The following is a 24,900-nucleotide window of genomic DNA, read 5'->3' as shown; positions in this document are numbered from 1 at the left end:
ATATAAATTATATTATTCTATATCAAATTTCAAAAATATCATTGTTTAATATATACTTATACTTTTAATAATAATAATAATAATGATAAATTTGTACATTATTATTAATTTATATCTAGATACACTTTTTTAAAATTAAACATTTAAACCATTGATAACTCTACTGATGGTGGAGATTTTCGCAAGAAACTGTTATTTTCTTGCTCAATTACATGTTGTCAACATTTCAAGAATTAATGAACATATATATCATTAACCTTGCTTAATAAATCATTATTTAGTTCAACTTTCTGTTTTTTTTAAGAACGGTCTCTTTATTTATTTATTTTTATAGTTAATTTGAAGTGATAAAATAAGTTCTATTTGAGATAAAGTTGATGATCTTGGATGTCCTAATCTCTTAGGCAGTGGCGGAGCTTATCTTAGTTTTTGAGGGACTTTGACCTCTAATTACTTTAATATATGTAAATTAATAATAATAATAGTAATAATAATAATAATTTATTTTAATTTTAGAATATTTTGTACACATATCCTCTTCGAAAATATTGTACATTTATTTTAGCTCCCTTGTAAGAATAGTGGACATTGACAATTTTTATTTTAAACTTTTACGTAAATTAGAAGTTGGAAAATTGTGACAAAATACTTTTGTTCCTTTGGGAGTTTCTACATATAGGATAAGAGTTAGGACCACATCTATTCGATATTCAAAGTGAGAATAAGTATTATTTGTATTTTATTTTTAGTTATATATTTCACCACACATGAGGCAAACAAATGATTAATTATGTATTTCCTAAGACTTTTTTTTTGTTCTCATATTGGTATCACACTTCAGTACATTGTTGGAGGTAAACTCAAATTATAAATGGAAGTAGTTGAGCTTTTCATGCTAACAACTTGGTTTACAATGAATTTTAAGAAAAATAAAATAAAATGATAATAATAATAACATTTTTTATAATAGGGGACAGAAGAGAATGTGTTTGTTTAACTTGAAATTCATTTTTGTTTAGCAAAAGAGTAAGGTGAAGTTCCAAAATCTGTGTTTTTCTGGTTTATCATTCCATACCCATTTGAAGTCTCATCTCATTCCAAAGGGTCTCACTCATACATATTAACTGGCAGTTGTCATTTGTATTAGAAAGACTTTAGACCTTTAAATGGATGCAAGACTTGGAAATTTCAAACATAATACTTGTCCTTTCTTTTTTGGAATTTGGTAGCCATCTTCAACACATAAGACTTCAATATGAAATAGGAAAAATTAAAAAAAAAAAGAGAAATTCCAAAAATAAAATAAAATTGAGGAACTAATTAGAAAAAAAAAATTGTCACAAAGTTAAAAAAAAAATTATAGGCAAAGTTTTGTTATCGTAAGTGTGAATTTGTACTTTTCTGAATTACATTGTTTTCCCTCACCCACATAAAGGTAGTAGCGCTTAAATTTTGAGAATTTAACATGTTTGGTTCGTGCCTCTTCACCATATAGACCACAATAGAACAAAAAATACCAATCTTGCTTCACCAATCCGGTCTTGAATAACACTGTTTTAAAAAAAAATCCAAATTTTATCATATATTAACCAAAAATAAAATGTCTCATTTCCACAAACATTAACGAATACAAAAAATTTGTTGTAGTGGATAAATCCAAAACTTTTTCTGCTCCACCAAAAGGGAAATTAAGAACCCAGTCCAAAAATATCTTCCAAAACGGACGAACAAGAAACTTGTAGAATGAAGGAAGAAGAAAACTACGACCATGGAGGAAGAAGAAAATCACAGGGGTGACAAACAATAGACTGCGGATATGGAGGAAGAAATTTAATAGATTATGACAAGCACATTTGATTTATTACTGTTGATAGCGTAAGAATAAGTGTAATATACATCAGTTGAAGCTGATCCTTTTTACACTTAGGTAATTTAAACTTTGCATAAACAATGAGTTATTATTTTTTCTTGTGAGAAATTCCTTTGGAGTATTTCAAGGCAAAATAAACCTAAGCTTAATTTGTTGCTATCTACTAAATTTCTATTTTAATATTTGTGTTGCTTTTTTATAGGATAATATTTACTGAATTTCTACAATCCATTAATTCAGGAGATGTTGAAGAAAGAAAAAAAAGAAAAGGAGCACAAAAAGAAACAGTCGACTCATCTTTACACTATTATAAAGGTTCCTGGTTGGCTAGTTCCTAACTTGCTATTCTAGACTGGAGTACTGTTTGTATTGCATAGATGCCATGAGTTGCTTAATTAAATTTCATTTATATATAACTGTAACACATGATATTTCTTATTTCCTAGGTGGCACGAGATGAAGACCTTTTCAAGCAGGTCGGGTTTAATATAGTTTTTGATCTTGTAGACCATGACAAAGTGAGAAGTTTCCGAGTATCACAGGATACGCCTTTTTACCTTTTTGAGGTACCATCATTCATCCCACACATAGCTCTCCTTGTAGATGTATTTTGACCTGGCATACTTTGCCTATTTTTTTCTTGCTTAAATTCTCTGAGATAAAATGTCTTATTATTCAGTTATGATTCTTGTAAGAGGGAAAGGTGTAATATTATCCTTTGACAGAAGACTATATTAAAAATGCTTAGTTTTTTCAAGATGTGTACTTCCGGTATACGCTTTTCAAAGAGAGGAAGCACTCTACAATTTTTTATTTCTTTTTTCTTATAAAGAATTTGTTGGAAGTCCCACATCGACTAAAGATAAGGCAATTTCATAATATATAAGTGAGGTGCAAATCTCATTTTACAAGTTGATTTTGTGGAGTTGAACTAGGCTTAAAACCCATTTCTAATATGGTATATGCTCAAAAGACATTCTATTTTGTTAAGTTTGATTTTTTGTCTGATTACGTGTTAATCTGTGGAATACACAGGTAGAGATTGCGAAAGTTTTTTGGTGTACCAGTTCCTTTCCAGCGCTACTGGCTATGGACAAGGCGGGAAAACCATACGTATCGTCTAGATCAACCATTGACACACTTGGAGAGAGCACAACCTGTACATTCTTGTATTTTGTTGAAAGTTCAAACTTTTTTGTATTATTTTGCCCATATATATCCAGTGCTTGTCCTACTCTGATCTTCGTGTTTCATACATTTAGGTTAATGTTGGTTTCTTTTTTCATTTTGTTGTCTTTTATTTTTGTTTTGCCAAAGAACTCCTTTTACCACACATGTGTGTTTGATATGTTCTATGCTTCGTGTCTACATCAAGCTGCCTTGCCTGTTGCTTATTTTAGATTTGATTTCTGGGGCTGAACCTAAAGTTAATTCGCTGCATTAGCTTTAATTTTAAGAATTTCATGTCTGCCGTTGCTGACCTCCTGAAAATGAATGAAAATAAAAAAACTGTAAATGTTTTCTCCATCTGATTTGCATTGCAGGTTGGACAATTTAGAGGTGTATCAAACAAGGCTCACAATGCTGCAGAATTAAATTTGTTTTTGGAAGTGGAGCTTGGGCTGGTAACATTTGTACTTATGGAAGTTGTATTCCATTTTGATAGAATGAAACATTTTTGTCCAACCAAACTCTATACTTATTACAATCTGCGTTGTTTTTTAGGATTTAAGACCTATTGCACCACCGGAAAAGACAAAGGATGATATATTACTTTTCTTCAAGTTATATGATCCTGACTGGGAGGAGCTACGGTATTGAGTGATGTCTTTATTCTAACATGTGGTTGTGGTAAAAGGTGAATCTTTGTGGACATCAATGTATTCCCCTATTGTTGCAGTTATGTTGGAAGACTCTTTGTCAAGAGTAGTGGTAAGCCATCAGAAATTTTAACGAAGTTAAACGAAATGGCTGGTTATGATCCTGATGAAAAGATTCTGCTATCTGAGGTTTGTGTTTCTTCACTTTTTAATATTTTTCAGTTGTTAAGCGCCATGAATTTTTTTAGAAATTCATCCCTGTATGCTTCTTGACTCTCCATAACCCTTACTTTCAAGAGAAGAATATTTTTTTTGCATGTTTAGGTTCTGGTCTTATTGAGTGACTTTAAACATGTTTGTGCCAACTATTATTGTGCAGGAAATTAGGTTTGAACCAAATCTTATGTGTCTTCCTATCGATAAGAATGCAACATTTAGTCAAAGCCAGGTAATGGATAACCGCGATTGATGCAGTTTGAGTTACTGTATCTTTGGTTGGGTTGTTGATTTGTTTCTCTGAATATGCAGTTAGGGGATGGAGATATTGTATGCTTTCAGAAAGAGTCTGTCGAAGATATCGACTATCCCTATGTGCCTATAGTCCTAGAACTATAATATTTGCATCTCAATGGGTTGTGACAATGCAAAAGTGAAAACTTTTCTTATTCTCTTCCATCTTTACTTGTCTAAGTTGCTGTCATTTTGGTTCACTTTTCTGTTTCTTCCTTCCAATGAATAGCTTAGACCAGCTGATGAAGCCTCAGAAATTGCTTTTCTACATATCTGAAAGAATTCCTACAAGGTATCAAGACTTTGTCTCATTATTGAGATACTCGCTGACTTAAAAGACTTTCAGTGAACAAAACTTTGACTAAAAAATTGGCTTAAATTTGTCGAATTAGGGATTCAGCTTCTGCTCTTCCTTTTTGAAGTTTGTACTTTTCCTAGAAACTTCAATGCGGTTTGATAATATAGAAAAACTGGAATCAACTCAAAATGTTTTTTTATTAATTTAGTTATTTATTTTTTATGTCTAATGGTTAGTTTGTTTTTCTTTTCAAAATCATAATGCATGTGTGATTTTAATTTGCAAATATATTTTAGCGGGTATTGGGCATTTTCTAGATTGAGTGAAAGAGTGAAATAATTACAAAATCCTTTTTCTAGATTGAGTTATGACTTTTTAATTTATGGGCATTTTCTGTTATGACCATAATTTCCATATTATGATACTTTAGGATATTAAATGTTGTCTAGCCTGTTTCTAGGTTGTTACATCATAGTTAGAAATTGTACTTAAAAATATGATGTCTTAATAAAACATGATAGGTAGAATCATTGAAAGAATATTTTCCTAAAATTAAATATAAAACGGATTTTATACAGTGACTTAAAACGGATTTTTAATTTTTGGTGTTCTTTACGAGTGTTAAAGGAGGATTGAGTACGAGGGACATCTATATCACAAGTGAATTCACTAAAATAATTTTTATTTGATGTAATTCAACTATTCTCGCTATAAGAAATAGAACTTATAGTTGACTTGATCCCTACTTTAATATTTATGATAGTAATTAAGATTTTCAAAACTAGAGAATCATCCATTAAAAGGGATTTTTTTTCTTTTTACTCTTTCATTGGTTTGGTCTCAGCCTAGTTGTCGTTAGTCCAATCTCAGTTGTGATGTTATCGGTTCAACCTTAATCAATGTGTTGTTGATCATTAACAAAACTAATCTTTGACTGAAGTGAATAAAAGTTTTTTAAACAATGTTGTGGAAACTATTTATTAACCAATGTAAGTCAGAATTTGCCAGGTATTAATACATAAGATTTTTGGATTGAAAATATTGAAATTATTTTTCTAATAATATATACCAAAATTACATTTAGATTAGCATTAGTAAAAAAAATTCAGCCAATAAAAAATGACTAATGAAATTAACTTTTTATCAATATTTATAGGAATTATTTTCGAATTGATATTAAGCAAAACAAGTTACGTTACAGGGAATGCCAATCTTCCACACACACACACACTGGTGCCAACAACTTAATCACCAATGGTCCAAGTCATGTCATTTTCAAAGATCCAATGACACACCTCAATTTGCCCCGGACCCGACCCGACGGCCAAGAAAGCATCATGAGATGGGCTCCAAGCTGACGTGTCCAAGTGACAGATGGCAACACCGCGGTTGATCTTGGCTTTGCTTTTCGGGTCTAACAAATCCGCTTCGTAGACCCGAACCTTTGGAACTGAATGACAATAATAAAGCAAATAGGGAAACAGACTCTGGTGACAAGAAACTGATTCAGTAACTCTCCCACCGTTGATCCCATTAACCCGACCCACCATCACATTCCCCTTCGACCCCTTCACGTTCTCTGTGGTCCGAACCACAACGTTCGAACCCAACACACCTGTGGCGAAGTCCACCATATCCTCAATGGACCCCACGCACCTCTTCGTCTCACCTTGGCTCGGTGCTCTCTCGCACTCGCTCACCGAATCCATCACAATCTTCGCCAAACTCGAACCGACACCAACCCCAAAAACCCGGTTCACCCCGTTAACAGTAAACGGTAACTTTGACAAAATTACCCGGGGCAAAAACGACCTTTCAGTCATTTTATCTCTAATATCTGGCATAGCCATCACCGTTCCTTCTTTGAGCATAAACTCCCGAAAAAACTTACCCTCCTCAACCCACTTTTTTACCATTACGCCACTGAAACTCTCGTTTTTGTAACTCGCAAATGTTTTAACGCCCTGTTTGGCATACTCGGCGAAAGAGGAGTTGATGCGGTACCCAGAGAACCCAAACCTCTGTTTCTCACCACCCTTTCCATACCCGATGAACTTATCGGAATTACTGTTATCCGATTTATCATACCCCGTGAAACCCACGTCAGCACCATTAGATCCTTTTCCGTAATTCTGAAAAGAGTCACTCCCGCCGTTGGATTCAACCCTGTAAGTATCGAACCTATCAACGGCGCCGTCACCACCGTTACCGTAGCTCTCGAACGTGTTCGTTGGATTGTTCCCGTGGTTAGCGTAGTTCTTAAACGTGTCGTTCACTCTAACGCCGTCTTCGCCGTAGCTCGTGAATCCGGTTAGGGTAGGGTTGGAGCTCGTGCCGTAGTTTTGAAACGAGTTTTCCGTCCCGTTGCCGCGTTTTCCGTAACCGGCGAACGATTGTTCGCCGCCGTTACCGTTCTCGGTGTATCCGGCGAAGGATTGGGTTCTTTTTCTGGCGTCGCCGGAGTAGGAGGCGAACTCTAGGTCGTCGGAGCCGTTGACCGGTTCGGCGTAGTTTTTGTAACTGGAGATGCCGGCGGTGGCGCCGCTGCCGTAGCTGTGGAATGTGTCGGTGATGACGTTGCCGAAGGAGCCGTAGGATATGAAATCTTCGCTGTGGTTTGTGGAGGCTTTGCTGTATTGGCGGAAGTCGTTTTGGGGGACGTTTTCACGCTGGTTGTCGGAGTAGTTCTTGAACGAGTGGAGTCCACCGAGTCGACTCGTCCCGTAGTCGGAGAAGTTTCTGTTGTTGTAGACAGCAAATTTGGCGTCTCTGCTGGTGCGTTCGGCAGAGAAAGAGAGAGGTTTGGAATAACAGAGTAAGCGCGCGGCGGAGCAGAAGCGTGGGAGGTGCGCTGAGAGGGTGTTGTTGGCGGCAAGTTTGGCGAAGATGGCGGTTTCCGCGGCGGTGAGTGGAGAGGCCTTAGAGAGAAGAAAACGCGGCTTTGGTGAGTTGTTGGTGATTTTGTTGTCCCAGTAACGGATTAAGAAAGCCTCTGGGGTGAAAGGATTTTGGTTTTTGTCTCTGGCGCTGCAAACCTGCAATATTGATATTGGTGTTGGATAATGATAATGAGTATGAAGAATAGAAATATAAAAATAGGATTTGACATTTTGTTTAGTAAGACTAAAAAAGGTAAAGAGTTATGGTGGAAGAAAATGCAGGTAAAGAAAGGTGGTTACAGTGAGAGGTGAAAGGAGAAGAAGTAGAAAGATACAGTTGATCATGCTCATAAATTTCATGGATAGTGACAGAGAATTTTGTGAGTGAGAGTTGTGATGTGTAATGGTGGCGACTGAGGATTTTGGGTGGTGTACTTGTACTACTTAGCGGCGGCGGCGGCTGCTGCTGCTGTGAAGACATTACTCGTGTTCTTAGCTAACTCGTGTTTTCAAGATAATGTGGCTATTAAAAAAACATAAAAAGTAAAATAAGCCTTTTAATTATAAAAATATAATAAAATAATGGATATCATTTTGTTTGCTTTACATTTTATACTTTAAAATTGAAATTAGCTTTATAGATTTTTTTTTTACTTAAAAATTTTATAATAAATTTTGAAAAGTTGGGTGCGCTCTTGACATGTGACGCATGATTTCATGGCGGCTAATGAAGGAACCATACCACCATAACCATTTATTGCACTTTGTTATGGGGCTTTGCATTTTACACTTATTTTATTTATATTTTTTTTAAATCAAGTTTCAGAACTCATTGTTCTAATTGATAAATGATTCAGAAACTAATTTTCCAATTTTATTTAATGAAATTTTAAATTTTAGAAACATTACTATTTTAACACGATCTAAAAACTGAATTTTAAAATGTTAAGAATTTTAATTTTAATACTTCTCAAAATATAATTTAAAATTTGTTAAAATTTAACACTCGCATAGAATTTGTTAATAATTTGATGCTTTATGAGTTGACATGGCAGCTGGTGACACTACTGCTACGTCTTGGATGAACTTTAATATAAAAGCATAATAAATCTGAAAACAATTTAATATTTTTTGTCAGTAACTAAACAATTTATTATTGAAAAAAAATTATATAAATTGGAAAATTGGAGAACCAATGTTATTAAAGTTTTATAATCATTTTATTTACTAAATAAACCATATTAGAAAAGAAATAGAACGTGTTAAAGGTTAAAGGTATCATTATGTTAGTTTCAGCTGTACATAATACTCGCTAACAAAACCATATTCTAAAAAAAGTTTAATAAGTATGAAAAATGGATTTAAGCTTTATATTGTTAACCTTAATCGTGAAATGAAACAATGGTATTGTTCATGGGTGAAGGGGTAGACAGGGTATGGCTGCTTTAGAAAAGCCCATTATATATTTTGTTGTATTTGGGTCATCGCTTATGGCCCAAGCCCATGATTCTTTTTTATAAAAATCTATTTTGCTAAATAAATCAAAGAGTATCAAAATTAAGCGAAACAAAAGAAAAAGAAAAAACACGCGCGATGTGACATGTTTGAAGAGCATAGCTCCACATACTAATATTATTATTATTATTTTTATTTGATTTTGTTTTATCAATGGCCACTCTTCCTTACTGCACTCTTCATCCTCTATCTTCTTCTTCTTCTTCTCTCAGTCCTTCTTCCACTTTGGTTCACCTTTGTTCATGCTCTTCCACACCTTCTCGTTCTCTTCTCCAATTCCCCTCCAATCTCAGACGCAAAGCCACCAAGAAGCCCAGGCTTTTGATGATCGTTCACCCCATTTTGCTCTTTAACGGCGTCGCCACCACTTTCTATTTCGACACCCAAACAGTCATCGTTACTGTCAGTGTTTTGGCCGCCATTGCTCTTTCTCTCTTCCTTGGCCTCAAGGTTCTTCATTTTCATTTTTTTCATTATGGGCTTCTCTCACTTTACATAAAAATAAAAACTTTTTATTATCTTTTATAGATGTAATGTTAGACTTACTATTTTGCCATAAGACCCGCGTGCATTTAGTGTTTATGTGTTCAGTTATCTACTATTTCAGAAAGGTGTTCACTTTAGCATATCATGACTCCAATTTTGCCAATTATTCTGCCTTGTGCTTATTCTCTGCTACTGCAATTTTGGTTTTAGAAAATTGTGGAGTGGGAATGATAAATGTGATAGAAAAAGTACAAAGAAAAACAATGTGGAAGTGAGTTATAAGAGAAAATTAATGTACACCTATGATTATCTTTTGAAATTTTTGGGTTTTGATTTGATATAGTGATAAGCAATTTGTTTTTTGAGAGGGGTGGTGGTGTTGGTGAATGTTGACAGCCTACCTCATTCAGAAGTGTAATATAGTATGCATATGCATAATTGCATCAACATTTGCTCACGGAAGTGCGTGCTACTTTCTAACAGTAACATTATGGGTTAAATTAAAGTTGATACTTCTGTTTGGTAACGAGTGAAGGGGTTTTGCAGGGTGATCCGGTGCCTTGTGAGCGATGTGGTGGCAACGGTAATCATCTTTCTGAATTTGAACTTGATATTGTAGTGCTTTAGTGTTGAATTTTAGGGAATTATTGAGGCATGAATCATGATGGTAACAACACGAGGAACATTAAGATATTGGTAACGAGGATATCATTATCCATGTACATTCACTTGAATCTTTGTAGTTGGTGGGATAATGATTGTTTTGACTGATACTGGGATCTGCTTGATTTGGCAAGTGCTTTGTGAAAGTTTGTGGATCAGGGTAATCTGTAGAAGTTTCTGGATAACATATGATCTTTGAATTTTTGCCACCAATTGTTTTTGTACTAGGATTGCGCTTCAAAGTTTTCTCTTACCCCTTTTCACCTATGCTTTCTTCCTTCAATAATTGTATCACTGTGAATGGAGATGTATTCTATGGCAATAGGTCATTTGGATTCGATAAAGAAAGAGTAGTACCTATCTAAGTGATGGCTATGGATGAGAATTCTACTTTATACTGTCATGTCCCTCTCACTATTGTGATTCCTATAAGTCTGCATGGACCTGCGTTTTTACATTGCATGTGAAATTAAGGGTAGTATTGTTGACAGAAGATACTATTTTGAATGACATTGCTGACAAACAGGTGGAACAAAATGCGTGTTTTGTGACAATGGCAAGATGAAGCAAGATACGGGGTTAATTAACTGTAAAGTATGCAAGGGTTCAGGTATATCTTTCTGTTATCATATGCTTAAAACAAATTATAATGATTGCATTTTCTTACATGAATATTTTGGGTGCATTTCCTTTCATTTACCACCTTTAAGGAATAGTTTGATGTTGGTATGTGAAAATCAATATATTGTATCCCCTCAAGGGGAAAAAAAGGAGATTATACTTTTTTTCCCCAGATTCAACAATGGCTTACTTAAGGTCTTCACTGTTCTTTCTGTTTACGCATGTGTTTCCACTCTATAGGATTGATTTTCTGCAAGAAATGTGGAGGTTCTGGCTATTCCCGTCGGCTATGAGCTGTGGAATTCCTGTTATATGTTAAAACTATGTGTTCTGAAATATGTAAGATCTTGTAACAATTTTATTGTTCATAGTGTATATTTCTGTGAATCATTTTAATCAAGTTATTCTGAAGCCCTTTGAGGTCTTGACTAATTGGTTTTGCATAAAATCAGTCAAATTTTGATCATAACAGGTAAAAAAAAAAGGTTTTGGTCATGATAATGCATACGAAGGTAGTGTTTAATCTGGTTTTTTCTTCTTTAAAATATTAGGTAAGGCATGTTTATAAAAAAAAATATGAAAAGTTAACAAACATAGATTTTGTTTTTACCAGAAAAAACATAGTTTTTGTAAAAGAAAAGGAGGGAAAAAGTAGTTTAGGAGTTTTCATTTTACTTTTGAAGTTTTCATTTTGAATGTGGTCTTTTGATTATTTTAGGAGTTTAATAAGAAAATATTTTCGTCTTCAATAATTCAGAATGATTTTTAATACAATTACTGTAAAAATTTAAAAATTATTATACATACTCACTTGTATATAAAGATGAGTTGTGATTAAATAGCATAAAGAAATTTCAAACTGTAGGTCATGTATTAATTTTTTGTTGGTCATTAATAATTTCTTAAACTTACTTTCATCACAGCTTAAATATGTTGATAGGATTTTATTTACTCATTTTGTTAAACAACCATTTTAAATTGACATGTATCAGGATGAGAAAGTGGGTGAAATATGTTTTTCTCACAATATTTTGATAATTTTTATTTTTATAACAATAAAATAAATTGACAGGTTTTCATTCAATAGATTTATTTTGGTTTGGATATGTTTACAAAGACTTTAACGAGAAAACTTAATTACTGGAACAGTTATTTATGTGATATGATCTGGTTTTTATAAAAAATATACAGTGATTTTTATTTTTATCCAATTCGTTAAAGTTTGACTAGTCTTCGTATATCGTATTTTGATCAGTCAATAATTTTAGTGTATTTTTTTATTCTTATCGTTAAGAGAATACGTAAAATTAAGTTTAATAATATTTTAGTATATTTGGTGATAACCATATTTTTTTATGATTTTTATCTTCTAAACATTACTCCATGAGAATGTTTACTAAAATGAAAAGAATTATCATTGATTAAAAATGACGAAAATTATTAATGGTTTAAAAAAACTTATTTAATCCATGTATTTTTATTAGTCTGTCTTTATTTAAGTTCTAAAAATATTATAAAATTTGTGGGACTGCGGTTAGTAATTGTTGCAGTAGGAACAATATAGCCTTTATATTTTTGAAAAATAATGGGCCTTAAGTGTCACATCAACATTTTTCATCATTTTCTTCTCAATCCAATCGGGTCTTTCTTCCTTCACCTCCAAAATTTCTTCTACACCTCCAAATTTTCTTTAAATTCCTATAAAACTCTTTGACCATTTAACAAACTCTGCAGACACCACACCCCCAAAATTATGTAGACTTTTCCGTAAGTTAAAATATATCACCGGAAGTCGACTTCCGAAAATAAAAAATCATCACCGAAAGTCAACTTCCGGAAGTCAAAAATCATCACCGGAAGTCGACTTTCAGAAGTCAAAAATCATCACCGGAAGTCGACTTTCAGAAGTCAAAAATCATCACCGGAAGTCGACTTTCAGAAGTCAAAAATCATCACCGGAAGTCGACTTCCGAAAGTCAAAAAACATCACCGAAAGTCGACTTCCGGAAGTCAAAAAACATTACGGAAGTCGACTTCCGTATACAAAAAAAATTATATATTTTATTTTATTTAATTTTTTAAAATACATATACAAAATTGTAAAACATTTAAATTTAAAAAAGATTACTTTAAAAAATAAAAGAAATAAATAATAAAATTACTAAATAAAAAATTGAAAAATAATTTAAATTCAAATAATAAAACTTTAAATAATTTAAAAATGAAAATATATATATATATATATATATATATATATATATATATAATATATATATAAACCGGAAGTCGGACTTCCGTATACATACAAACGGAAGTCGACTTCCGGTATTAAAAATTATAAAACATATATATTTTATAAAGTTTTATAATTTTAATTTAAATTAATTTTTAATTTTATTTTTACTTTTACTTATTTTATTGATATTATTATAATTATTTTATTTATATATTACATGTATATTATTTTATATTTTATTTGAATTTTTTAATTTTGTTTAAAATATAAATATTTAATTTTAATCAAATTTTAAAATTTTTTTAATTATATATTTTTTTATATTTTTAAATTTAAATTTATTTTTATATAATTTATTAAAAATGTAATAAAAATACAAAAGAATTAAAAAAAATGATATTTAAAATAACATATATAAATAATATATAATTAAAAAAATAGAAATATTCTTGAAAATCGAATTCTAGTGATATATAATTTATTTTAAATTTGGTTATTTATATATGTTATTTCAAATATAATTTTTTTAATTCTTTTTTATTTTTATTAAATTTTTAATAAATTATATAAAAATAAATTTAAATTTAAAAGTATAAAAAAATATATAATTGAAAAAATTTTAAAAATTTAATTAAAATTAAATATTTAAATTTTAAACAAAATTAAAAAATTCAAATAAAATATAAAATAATATACATGAAATATATAAATAAAATAATTATAATAATATCAATAAAATAAGTAAAAGTAAAAATAAAATTCAAAAATAATTTAAGTTAAAATAATAAAACTTTATAAAATATATATGTTATAATTTTTAATATCGGAAGTCGAATTCCGATTGTATATATATACAGAAGTCCGACTTTCGGTTTATATATACATATTTTTTTTTTATTTTTAAATTATTTAAAGTTTTATTATTTGAATTTAAATTATTTTTTAATTTTGTTTTTCAATTTTTTATTTAGTAATTTTATTATTATTTTTTTTATTTTTTAAAGTAATCTTTTTTAAATTTAACTGTTTTATAATTTTGTATACGTATTTTAAAAAATTAAATAAAATAAAATATTTAATTTTTTTTTTATATACGGAAGTCGACGACTTCCGGTGATGATTTTTTACTTCCGGAACTCGACTTCCGGTGATGATTTTTGACTTCCGGAAATCGACTTCCGGTGATGATTTTTGACTTCTGGAAGTCAACTTCTGGTGATGATTTTTGACTTCCGGAAGTCATATATTTTGACTTCCGGAAGTCGACATCCGGAAGTATTTTTGAAGGTGTGATGTCCGTGTGTTTCTTTAAATGGTCAAAGGGTATTTTGGGAATTTAAAGATTTTTTTGGAGGTGCAAAAGAAATGCTTGGAGGTGTAGAAAGAAAGACCCATCCAATCGTGGAAATTGGTATTGTTATTAAAAGTATTACATTTCTCATATGAGAAAAAAAAACTCTCCATTTGATTTTACTTCCTCACTCTTTTCATTCCAAGCCATTGCCAACCTACGAGGAAGACCAAGCTGATTCAGTATTTTATGGCAAGACAAAATAGTAAAGGTATTTTATATATAAATATTTTAAAATACATGTAAAAAACACACAATTTCATTAAAAAATAAATTTAGCACATCAAGGAAATACCTTATTTTAGTAAAAGAAGGCGTATAACATTTTCATTTAATTTACACTTATGGCATAAAATTTTGTTATCATAGAACTTAGATTGAACCTTACATATATTTTTATTTTATTTTATTAATATGCAATCTTTTACTTTTAACTAGTGTTTTATATTGTGTTAAGTTTAAGATAAATATTTATTTTTGTGGACTTATTATCATAATTGGTAACAGATAAATTAAATCTTCAACTTTTAATAAGTAATTTAAAGTGTGATATAAGATATTAAAATGGATACACATTATACAAGGAGAGATGATGATGAAGGAATTTTTTTGCCAAGTCGCAGAAAATATACATGAAATGCACTTTCCTAAAAGAGAAAGAAATATAAAAATCCTGAATTAAGAAAGTGAAAGATAATCCATTTTCTATTTATTGTATAAGTATTTCTTTAATTTTGAATTGTAGTTCTTAAATTAAATAGTAGAGGAAAATATATTATATTTATTGGTTGAACTCACCACCCGAATTGAAATAATGGAATTCAGGTTCAATTAATTAAATCTAATCTTCATTTAACTTTTTAAAAATAAATAATTAATCAATCAGAAGAATTAACTCCTATTTTAATTATTTGACAATGACGGACACTAAAATCATTTATTAAGTTTGGCTATTTTCACGTCTAAAGAGGGATATCAATCTGACAAATGGGTTATTTTAATTATTTGACAATGACAAGCACTGAATAAAATCATTCATTGAATTTGGTTGTTTGCATATCTAATTTCCCAATTGTTGTCTGTAGACAGAAATAGGTGATACCAAATTTACAAACAACTTGGTACAAATAATGCGACGAGATAATCCCTTTTACCTGTCACATTGCAAATAATGGAAAGTGGACACAAACAGCAACTGATAAACACAAAATACAGTTTTTTTTTTTTCTATTAATCCATTATGTTTTGGACAGAAGAAAGAGTAATGCTGTTAAATAATATTATGAATTGATTCATATATCCATCTACATGTAAAAAAAAAAAAGTACTAATAAATTTGTCACAACAGATCAGACAGTCAAAATTTGAACTGTTATATACTTCATTGAAAATTCACCTGTCTCTGATTTATATACAGAAAAAAGGTAGCAGAGTTATGATTTTATATAGCAATGCTACCAATACTGAACTTACAACTATCTAATGCTAGTTTTATTCTGTGCATTAAACGTGATTTTTCATCACATTAATCCAACTCACTCACTTGGTCATTGATCTCAAAACTCCAATACCAGTGGCAATTAATGCTCACGAGAAGTGCCACTCAAGATGACAATGAACCGCTGTGTTTGCTTGGCAATGGTGTGTTCCTCCGAGACTGGCGTTTTGTTTGTACAACTACTGGTTCTTGTTCTTCCCACTTTTCACTCATGACTTCACTGTCACTGTCATCATCACCTTTAAATACAGGATGGATATATGCATTCTGAATGAACTCTTTCAAATTGAAGTTTGGCTCTCTTGCACGCTCCAATGTGTCCTTCATCATTGCCTCCTGAAGTTTTCACCAAAAGGGAGGAAATTTAACACGAATTTGGTGAAGAAATGGATGAACTAAGATGCCATGATCAAGAAAAGGATAAAAAGGGCAATTTCGAAACAAAGGGTTTCCTAAAAACATTTATTTTTTGTTTCTTGCAAAGTTAAAAGTAGTAGTATCCCAGTTGAAGTATCAAGACTAACCTGTAATGGATGCTTAATGAAAGCAGGTTCATATCGTCCCTTGCAATACAAATGGAATGCTATTGTCAAAACTGGGAGAGTGATGAGCAATGGAGTTGAGTTAGCAGCTTCTTTTGTACTCAGTAATCCCATTAACAGAAGCTGTGAGATCACTAATGCAAATATGATACGTCCATGCACATCAGGCCAGAATGCTGCAGCACTCTCATACTCTTGGTTGTAGACATTTATTATCTGCCATCAGAAATCGTGCATTGATTTAGATATTAAGTTGAATTATACATAGTAGATAATCATGCTTAAATTTTCGTGTATGTGATCAGTTTATGAAAACAGTAACTAAATGCATGCATAGAAACAGAAACATGTCATGAGAAAACTTCTACCTGATGACGGTATACGACATATGCCAAGCCAAAGAACACTATGATGTATGGAAGAAGAAATGGTGTGACCACAGCATACACAAGGCCAAGTAAGAAGTAAAGTTGAATTTGAGGCTCTCCTGTATTGAAACCAAAGGTCCCCGGATCCATTGCTTCTTCACGATCCTTTTCAGTCTTGACTAAGAAGAAATTTTTCAAGTGATAGAATATCAATGGCTTCAACCTTAAAATCTCACCAGCACATCCAGCCCATCCATCTACCATTATGTAAGTTATGAAGAACGTTGCCTTCATTGGAATTGAGACACCAATTGTTATTGGGATTCTGCATACACAACATATGTTTACTTATGGTTATTGAAAGCTATTCAAATGAAAGGATATTTTCTATGATTGTTTTAGGATTATCTAAATGACTATGCATTTGGTAAATGTTTGGAGTAGTAGTACTAGGAGGGCTTACTCATTTGCTGACTGGTGGAGAAATTTATCTAGCTGTTGGAATGCAGTCCCAGTAATTATGCTCCCAAGAAACACATTAATGAACTGGAAGATGTAATATCTAGTGGCTGCTCTTCTTTCCAGAGATGAAGTGCTAATATAACCTTCGAACTTGGACATTATCATCAATATTGTTGGCAGAAATATGAGAAATATCTTCAAAGCAATACCGGGAAGGAAACCTTGTATGAACGCTTTTATGACTTTGCTGTATAGAAGAGAAGCATAACATTAGTTTCCACCAGACACCATTAAGCTATCAAAGAGCAACACAAGGTCATCAGTAACATTTTGTTTTCTCATCGTACTTGGTCATACATAGAACCTCCAACATATTCTGGGTTTTCATATTTATTCAATAAATTTTGTATTATGCAAAAAGGAAAATAAGATGATATTGAAACTACAAAAACACTTACATTTCAATAAAGGGTTTAAGAAAAGGTACTGCTTTTTCAATGCCTTCAATGTTAGCTAATGACTGAACAAAAGCTATGGGGATCATGAAAAAGAATGTCAGAAAGAAGAAAGCTACAGCAACTATAAGCCTCCTTATTGTGAGTGAAACATATGGTATTGCCATGTTGTCCCAATACACATCACGAGGTTCTGGGGCCCACTCAGTCAACCATACGGTTGGGTTTCTGGACTGTTGAGTTTGTGCACAAACAGCTGCACCCCAACGAGTTCGGAAGGAAACAAAAGCCGCTGGCATTATATATTTAGGATTCTTCGTCACCCTATCTTTCTCCAACTCTATCTGAAAATGCAGAGGAACACCAGAAAATCAATTAACAACTAAATAATCTATGATGCAAGAAATGTATATAACAGAAAAGGGATTTGGATATGTATAATGAATCATTATTAATGATGATCATAAGCAAATATTTGAGTTTCAAAGATGAGGAAAAATTCTGTCACTGATGGAAAACACCTCTTATTTTGTTATAGATGCTATGAAGCCTCTTAAACAAGTATGCAAACACTACTGATAGCAGAATCTGTTATTCTGTTTTAGGTGTACGAAAATAACTTTAGATAAGTATGCATGCCCTCAGTGTTACAGCACCGATAATTAGCTCAGATCTCTTTCATCTTTTTTCTTTTCACAATGGAGAGTGGAATAAAATTTCTTCTTAGTTATCAGCATAGTAAGATAGACATAGGAAGCACAGCTTACTTCTTTTGATAATCTGTTAATTTCAGTAGTATAAAAATCAATTGCATCCACTCGATCACCCCATAGACCTAGATAACCAGTCTGCAAGCAAGTACAAGATAGTGGAGTTATATGGTGCAGGAAAAAAAGAAATGGAATGTTTTTAGAAAAATAACAAGAGTTTACTCTGAAAATTTAAAAAATAGAAGAGAATTCAAAAAATTGAAAATAGCATACCTTTTTAGATGGCCTTGTGGATTGATTTCGAGAATATTTAAGTTCATAGTAGTCAAGCCAATTCTGCGTTTTCTTCTTCTTAGAAACTAGACTAGAAAGTTTCTTTGCATTGTAAACAACCTGCAGGAATATCTTTAAAAGTAAGGGGAAAAAACAAAAAAGTGCTTCGTAGGATAAAACACAATAAACAGTCTGCAACAATTTATTCTGTGGATGAAGGTTTAAGACGGGTAGAACTTGATATACAAGTACAAAATAAAATGAAGCTAATTGGCTTGGTGTTCTGTTTAATAACGAGAGATCATCTCATAGTTCAAGGTCTGTCCTAGCAAAATCCACTTCAACAAAGCTTTTAACATAACAAATTTTGGTCATTGACTTGATCATGCTACAATTGACATTGGTGTCACCTGAAAGTTTATAGTCCAATATGTGATCTATAGCTATTAGAAACAAACAAAAGATGAAGTTTGTGAAATATACTAGTGAAAGCTATATTACATTAAAATTTACCCCAACTAAGAAATATGTATTTCTTCTCTCCTAAGGTTATAACTAATCCTAAAAAAGAGATTAGGATACAACTAAATAACTATCCATTTGAACACAACAAAAATTAATGAGGATAGTTATAAATGGTAAATATTGTTAATCTGATACACTCAAATACCAAAAAATAATTAGGCAAGTGTGATTAAAAAAGGATCAGACCTGATGAGTGAGATAGTGATCTGGATGGTTGACCAAAAAGAAATGTTCCACTAGCTCACTAACTGATTCATCAGGATCAGGTGGTACATTTCTGACAAGTACCTGCACAGATGTAAAGGACAGTTTATTGTCAGCAGTTTTTCTTCAATATTTTTGAAGTAATGAAGGTACAATTGGATCGCTACTTGTAAAAAGGACAGTCCTTTTGATGTTAGAAGGTAGGACATATGTGGACTTTACTAATCTTAGGATATAATACAGAAACAGTGGTTCTACGAATATGAACATATAGTCTTGTTCAGATATAAAACTTATTCTTACTGTGAATTGGTCTGGACGCCGTCTTTCTGATGCTAGAAAATGCAGTCTCATTGTTGCAACTATTTGATACTCCCTTTTCAAGATATAGCATGTCCAAAAGGTAAAAGCATAAGCCATTACCAAATGAGTCCAGAATCTGCAATCCATGTAAACAGCATTAGATCATGCTTGTTGGAAAAAATAGCCGGCTACTTCAGGACGAGATTAAGGTTCTGGAAGGAGTTATTAATTTGTTTCAACTTGATTTAGAGGATTTGCATGGAATACCTCAGAGATGTATGTACTAATTCACCCAATGTACAACATGTACAAAAATGAATGTATGCAACATACTAATACAAATGTGGAATTCTTTAAAATTAACACACATATCATTAGAAAGTTCATATAGATGAAATAATATGTAAAAGGCCAAAGAAAAGTAGAAAATAAAGAAAACAAACCAACCGGGTGAAAAGTGTGCATACCTATTTGATCCGGTTGGAATATTTGAAATTGAAAGCTTATCTATCTGACTATAAGTCAAATTGGAACGCTCCAAGGTGCTATTTGTCCAATTGACAGGAACCATAACAGAAAAAGCTAGGAATGCAATGGGAACAAAGATTTTCAGCCTGCATTTCAATCGAGTAAGAAGACACAGTTAGTAAAAAAATCAAACAGCAATGTTGGAGCTAAAAACCAGGAAAATTCTGGCAAACAAACTACCATTGGAAATGAAGGAAAAACCAGATGAGAAAGAATGAAAACAAGGAATGGTCGAAATCCACAAATGCCACAAAGAATGATTGATCAGAGCATACCCAAGTAAGTAGATCCTCAAGTAAACAGCAGAGTCCAAGCCTGCATGGTCAATTAGTTCTGGTTCTGGCATTTGCAATGCTGCAGGCATCCAGCTCAGGAACCTTATATATGATTTGAAGTCCAAATTGACAAACTTGCTGACAAATAACCCTGCTTGCAATGGACTGCTCCTTAAACCCTTCAAATACCATTTTGGAAAATACACCCTATCGTTTATAGGTTGAATTCGAAGTATGGCAAAAGCCAACAAGAAAGTAAATGCACTCAGGATGTTAATTGCTGCGGCGAGTCCTATATCACTCAAAGAAGCCATGAGCATATGGCAACTTAGAAAAACGAAGCTACTACTCCCTGTAAATTATACAAATAAGCATGATGTCAAAATCAACACATTTCTTTATAAGCTTTGAACTTAAAAGTACAACCTTATTTTGCAGCAGTGATAGGTGGAAGACAAAGCAGACAATGACAGAAAGATTTAACATCCGATTAGAAATAAGAACTGATGTAAAACTGATTTTCCCGTGTTGATATAGACAAAAAACAGAATCATAATGTTTAAAGAAAAAGTTGTAAAGTGGGAGAGGCCGAAAAGTCACAGTCACAGTGAGTTTTCTGTTCCCCCAAAACTTCACCCAAAGTCATAATCAAGTGAGGAAGTAAGTACTAATCAACCCTTCTACCTCATAATCTCTCGGTGGTCAAACTATAATCCACTTCTAAACAAAAGAATGTTTTTCTGTTAGGCATAACCGATCATGATCCTGAATCCCATTTCTCATGCAAAACCCAAAATTAAAGCCAAAACTTCATGACATATTTGTTCTTCTAGCCATTTCAGCCACCAATCAACAGAAAACACAGAATTCAACACCCAGAAAGATTCAGCATTAGAAACCATAGCAACTAAAGAATAATGAAAAAAAAAAATGCCTTTGAATATTGTTATCACACAATAGATCCACTCCGTTGGGGTACATTACCTTGTCTGCCACACCAAACTCTCCGAACAGAAAGAGAAAGAAAGGGAAAACGAGCTGAGACAAAAAGAAAAAAACGCAAAGAGTAGTTTTTCAACACAATTGAGGTGATGACTCTGCCACTGTTAGTTGAACCGACCACAGGGAGAAAACCCAAAAGCCAGAAAGTCAGCAATAAGTAAAAGTTACAAGCTTTATGGCATTTCTTTTCAAAGGGGTCCGTTGAGGATTTATAATTTGTAGCGGCACGTCTTATTCAGGTGAGGTAAGATTTGAGTCTACTCATCATATACACCATGTCGACCATTCACTGTATACAATAAATCCTGCATATATAATAATGAAAAACAATTGAAAATAAAAACTTTAACTAAAACAACATTGGACTGATAAAACAGTAAAGCAAATTTGAGTAATTTCATGAAAATATGGTAATAAACAGTGAATCTCTTGCAATTAGTTTTGTGATTTTACCTTTTATACTATGATCTTATGATGGTAAAAAATGTTAAGAAATTAAAATAAAACAATTAGGATTTTCAATTGATAAAATTCTGATATTGAATTGTGCTTGGTTGGCTGCACATGGCACGAGGTGGTGGGGTCGGAGAGAGAGTGTTATAGAAAGGAAGGAGATACTGTCTTTGACGTTTCCTTTCTTTTCCTAACGGCTACTTTTTTTTTTTTTTTTGTAATTGTTAATTCACTGTAACAGTTTTAAAAGCCATGGCCAGCCAAACAGAGATTTAAAAGAAAAAAAAATTAAGAGTTTGATACTCTACGTTTAGATAATTAAAAGTAAGCTTATTTAGTCTTAAATATTGGGTTTGAATTTAAATCTTGTCATTAATGGTGATTTCGTTCCATAAATTAACTCAATGGTGATTGCCTTCCATAAATTTTGGTAAATTTTTCAATTAGTTTTGTGAAAGAAACTAAATAGAAAACGACACGTAAAGTTGCATATTAAAAGTTATACTGAACATAATTTTTTATTTAGTTGAAGACGTGTATGAACTCATATAATAAATAATAAACATCAAATTTTATATTGAACACTCTGTGTATGTGTATTATTACTATTGATGCAAGTTATATACGTAACTTCAAACTCTGTTATTTTAATTCAAGTTGTGACGTCTCTTTTATAATTTTTTCAATTCTTGTATTATTGAGACTTAGCTCAGTGAAGAATTTTGATTTTACAGTGACACATCCCTCGATTTTCGTTGGTACAAGTTTTAACGTTTCCAATAAACACGGGCCCACATGATGAATGTTGAAAGCAGTTATTGAAATAAGTTTAAAGTTTTCAATTAATGAATATGTTCATGTTTCCTTTGTCAAGTGTCTATTAAACAGTGCAGGGCGCGTGACCATAAAGATTTTATTTTTAATTGAATCATCTAATTCCACATACAACACTATGATGTTAAAATGAGTTTTAATTGTATTTACTATTTTAAATCTTATCTTTTTAATAATTTATGGACACACAATAATGCAAATGTGTTTGCTAGAAAAAAAAAATCATAGCAAATTGATAAGTCGAGATTGTAAATAGGATGATTAACTGTATTCGTAAAAATTTGTCTAGTATAAAAATATATATATTTATTTTTACGTCATATTTAAGTCAAACAATACAATTTTCAGTTACGTCTAGAGATAAATAAATAATTAACAACTTATGAATACATAACAACAAGTTTTAATAATAACGTGATAATATCTTTGTAAATAATAAAATGTCAGTTAAATTTTGTTTAGATGTTAGAAGTTATATTATAATAATTAGAAATAATTAATTTGAGGTCATACTTTCAATTGAACTTTTGTTAAATATTTTTAAAAATTATTTTTTAGTTAAGTTTTTGTTATTTAATTTTGTGATTAATCAGATGATGCGACTATCATTCTATGTCTCCTAATCTTGCTTTATTATTTCTCTGTTTTAATTGATATAAGATACTAAACATATTAGTTAAGAAAGTAATCAATCAATTTTTTCATTAAAGATTATGGTAAGAAAACGACAGTTTTTTAGCTTTTGGTCTGTCCATTATGTTTGCTATTTGATTTGTTATAGAAATGTTAGTTTCTATAGAAATTATTGGTTTCTGTGTGATCTCATTTGATGTAGTTAGGAGACAGGCTTTTACGTAGTTGGGACTTGGGAGGCCCAATTCAGTGACATAAATTGGGGGCATGCCTTGGGAGTTTCTGGACCACCATGGCCCAAATTGTTGAAGAAATGATTGAATGAAGAAAGGGAAATGAGAAAAGAGAGACCTAAGAGAGAGACAAGAAAACTGAATGGCCAAATTAAGAAGTGCTTGTAACCTTTTAGGAGGGTAGGGTTGGACCTTCTTTCTTCTCAATTGTCCTTTGTTTATAGCCAAAAAGAGAGGTACCATGATTAAGAATCACAAGAGCCTCAGAAACTCACATCATGTAATTTGAGTAATCCGAAAACATCTGCATCCACGGGAATTGTAAATGTGATAATTGTTGCATGTGACATCAATTGTCCTATGATAAAGATTAAATGTGTGAGACTATTATGCTCTTAAATAAAAAGATATATATTTTGACTAATAGCTATGACTTTTGACTTAATAATAAATACTTGATTCTAACATTTTAATGGTAACAAATCAGGGCTAAAAACATGTAATGTGATGAAATCATTAATTAGTTTTAACCTTAAAATTTAAGTATTTTAAGAAGAGTCATTTATTCTTGATAAAATGACATTTTTATGTTCTTATATATGTTTGGATTTTCTCAAAGATGGTTTTAACTTTAGCATCCTTAATTTGTATGCAAATTTTATTGGATTATTGCTAAAACGTCATTAGAAAGAACAATCATGTTATCTAACAAGTCAATAATTGTGAAGGTAATTATATCCTTAGTAGCTCCGTTTACCTTTATTAGGAATATTGCAGAATCATTTTGATTTTTAGTTACTCTTCATATTATTTCACACCAGTTTGACTCTCATCAAAATTTAAAAGTTGCACTTGCACACATGCAGCACAAAAAGCAACTTTATTACCTTTTATGAGAATAGAAATTTAAAAATTTGTTAAAATTTATAATATATATTAAGAAATGTTATCATCAAACACTTTATATTTTTATCAAACAATTTTTTTATTTTATATATATATATATATATATATATATATATATATATTTTATTTTATTTTTATTCGTATCACATCAAATAATATCACATTGTTTAGAAATCAAAACTTAAGATTGATTAAATATTTTTTCTCTTCCCACCTTTCGAATGTTTTTTAGAGATAAATCTGTTATGGACAGTTTTCAGTAGATATCTTGAATGTACGCTAATAAATAACAATTTTATCATTTAACTTAAAATAAAAACATTAACAAGCATCGTAGTGTCGACGGAACCAACCATCCGTCCCTTCCCTTCCCTTCGTCTTTGTATTTTAGCTTTTCTTATTCATACAGTAATTTCTTTTCTTTGATTATGCTGTCTCTTTCTCTCT

General features: G+C 31.6%; 4 protein-coding genes across 4 annotated transcripts; 2 read left to right on the top strand and 2 right to left on the bottom strand.

The window, feature by feature from the left end:
• Positions 1-2,533: 2,533 nt before the first annotated feature.
• Positions 2,534-4,665, top strand: LOC114193193 (ubiquitin C-terminal hydrolase 12-like). Its single transcript, XM_085665997.1, has 7 exons — positions 2,534-2,560; positions 2,910-3,029; positions 3,415-3,495; positions 3,596-3,684; positions 3,771-3,879; positions 4,070-4,138; positions 4,219-4,665. Exons 1-7 carry the CDS (start codon positions 2,534-2,536, stop codon positions 4,303-4,305), a joined length of 582 nt encoding a protein of 193 aa, XP_085522123.1. The 3' UTR covers positions 4,306-4,665.
• Positions 4,666-5,618: 953 nt separating this feature from the next.
• On the bottom strand, positions 5,619-7,907 carry LOC114193150 (polygalacturonase-1 non-catalytic subunit beta-like). Its single transcript, XM_028082855.2, has 2 exons — positions 7,678-7,907; positions 5,619-7,533 (listed from the first exon to the last, which is right to left on the bottom strand). The coding sequence occupies exons 1-2, from the start codon at positions 7,735-7,737 to the stop codon at positions 5,743-5,745; spliced, it is 1,851 nt and encodes a 616-aa protein (XP_027938656.2). The 5' UTR covers positions 7,738-7,907; the 3' UTR covers positions 5,619-5,742.
• A 1,117-nt stretch (positions 7,908-9,024) lies between these two features.
• Positions 9,025-11,094, top strand: LOC114193976 (thylakoid lumenal P17.1 protein). Its single transcript, XM_028083988.2, has 4 exons — positions 9,025-9,342; positions 9,925-9,961; positions 10,568-10,651; positions 10,903-11,094. The coding sequence occupies exons 1-4, from the start codon at positions 9,046-9,048 to the stop codon at positions 10,953-10,955; spliced, it is 471 nt and encodes a 156-aa protein (XP_027939789.2). The 5' UTR covers positions 9,025-9,045; the 3' UTR covers positions 10,956-11,094.
• A 4,506-nt stretch (positions 11,095-15,600) lies between these two features.
• LOC114193060 (hyperosmolality-gated Ca2+ permeable channel 1.5-like) lies at positions 15,601-21,609 on the bottom strand. Its single transcript, XM_028082761.2, has 12 exons — positions 21,377-21,609; positions 20,393-20,744; positions 20,057-20,203; positions 19,590-19,725; positions 19,269-19,370; positions 18,558-18,677; positions 18,342-18,422; positions 17,578-17,918; positions 17,121-17,366; positions 16,658-16,982; positions 16,272-16,505; positions 15,601-16,083 (listed from the first exon to the last, which is right to left on the bottom strand). Exons 2-12 carry the CDS (start codon positions 20,710-20,712, stop codon positions 15,853-15,855), a joined length of 2,283 nt encoding a protein of 760 aa, XP_027938562.1. The 5' UTR covers positions 20,713-20,744; positions 21,377-21,609; the 3' UTR covers positions 15,601-15,852.
• Positions 21,610-24,900: the final 3,291 nt, after the last annotated feature.

Source organism: Vigna unguiculata, chromosome 8 (genome assembly GCF_037176805.1).
Source record: "Vigna unguiculata cultivar grain cowpea cultivar isolate G323 ecotype 2 chromosome 8, ASM3717680v1, whole genome shotgun sequence".
Classification (NCBI taxonomy): domain Eukaryota; kingdom Viridiplantae; phylum Streptophyta; class Magnoliopsida; order Fabales; family Fabaceae; genus Vigna; species Vigna unguiculata.
This window is presented reverse-complemented; position numbering and strand designations above follow the sequence as displayed.

Excerpts from the sequence above, each read along its gene's own strand:
- LOC114193193 (XM_085665997.1), top strand. The coding sequence starts at position 2,534 with ATGTCTTATTATTCAGTTATGATTCTT. Across the intron at positions 3,496-3,595 it reads TGGAAGTGGAGCTTGGGCTG|GATTTAAGACCTATTGCACC; the intron begins GTAACATTTGTA and ends GTTGTTTTTTAG. Across the intron at positions 3,685-3,770 it reads CCTGACTGGGAGGAGCTACG|TTATGTTGGAAGACTCTTTG; the intron begins GTATTGAGTGAT and ends CTATTGTTGCAG.
- LOC114193150 (XM_028082855.2), bottom strand. The coding sequence starts at position 7,737 with ATGAAATTTATGAGCATGATCAACTGTATCTTTCTACTTCTTCTCCTT. Across the intron at positions 7,534-7,677 it reads TTCTCCTTTCACCTCTCACT|GTTTGCAGCGCCAGAGACAA; the intron begins GTAACCACCTTT and ends TCAATATTGCAG.
- LOC114193976 (XM_028083988.2), top strand. The coding sequence starts at position 9,046 with ATGGCCACTCTTCCTTACTGCACTCTTCATCCTCTATCTTCTTCTTCT. Across the intron at positions 9,343-9,924 it reads CTCTCTTCCTTGGCCTCAAG|GGTGATCCGGTGCCTTGTGA; the intron begins GTTCTTCATTTT and ends GGGGTTTTGCAG. Across the intron at positions 10,652-10,902 it reads TAAAGTATGCAAGGGTTCAG|GATTGATTTTCTGCAAGAAA; the intron begins GTATATCTTTCT and ends TCCACTCTATAG.
- LOC114193060 (XM_028082761.2), bottom strand. The coding sequence starts at position 20,712 with ATGCTCATGGCTTCTTTGAGTGATATAGGACTCGCCGCAGCAATTAAC. Across the intron at positions 16,506-16,657 it reads ATGTCGTATACCGTCATCAG|ATAATAAATGTCTACAACCA; the intron begins GTAGAAGTTTTC and ends TTCTGATGGCAG. Across the intron at positions 16,084-16,271 it reads TCATTAAGCATCCATTACAG|GAGGCAATGATGAAGGACAC; the intron begins GTTAGTCTTGAT and ends TGAAAACTTCAG.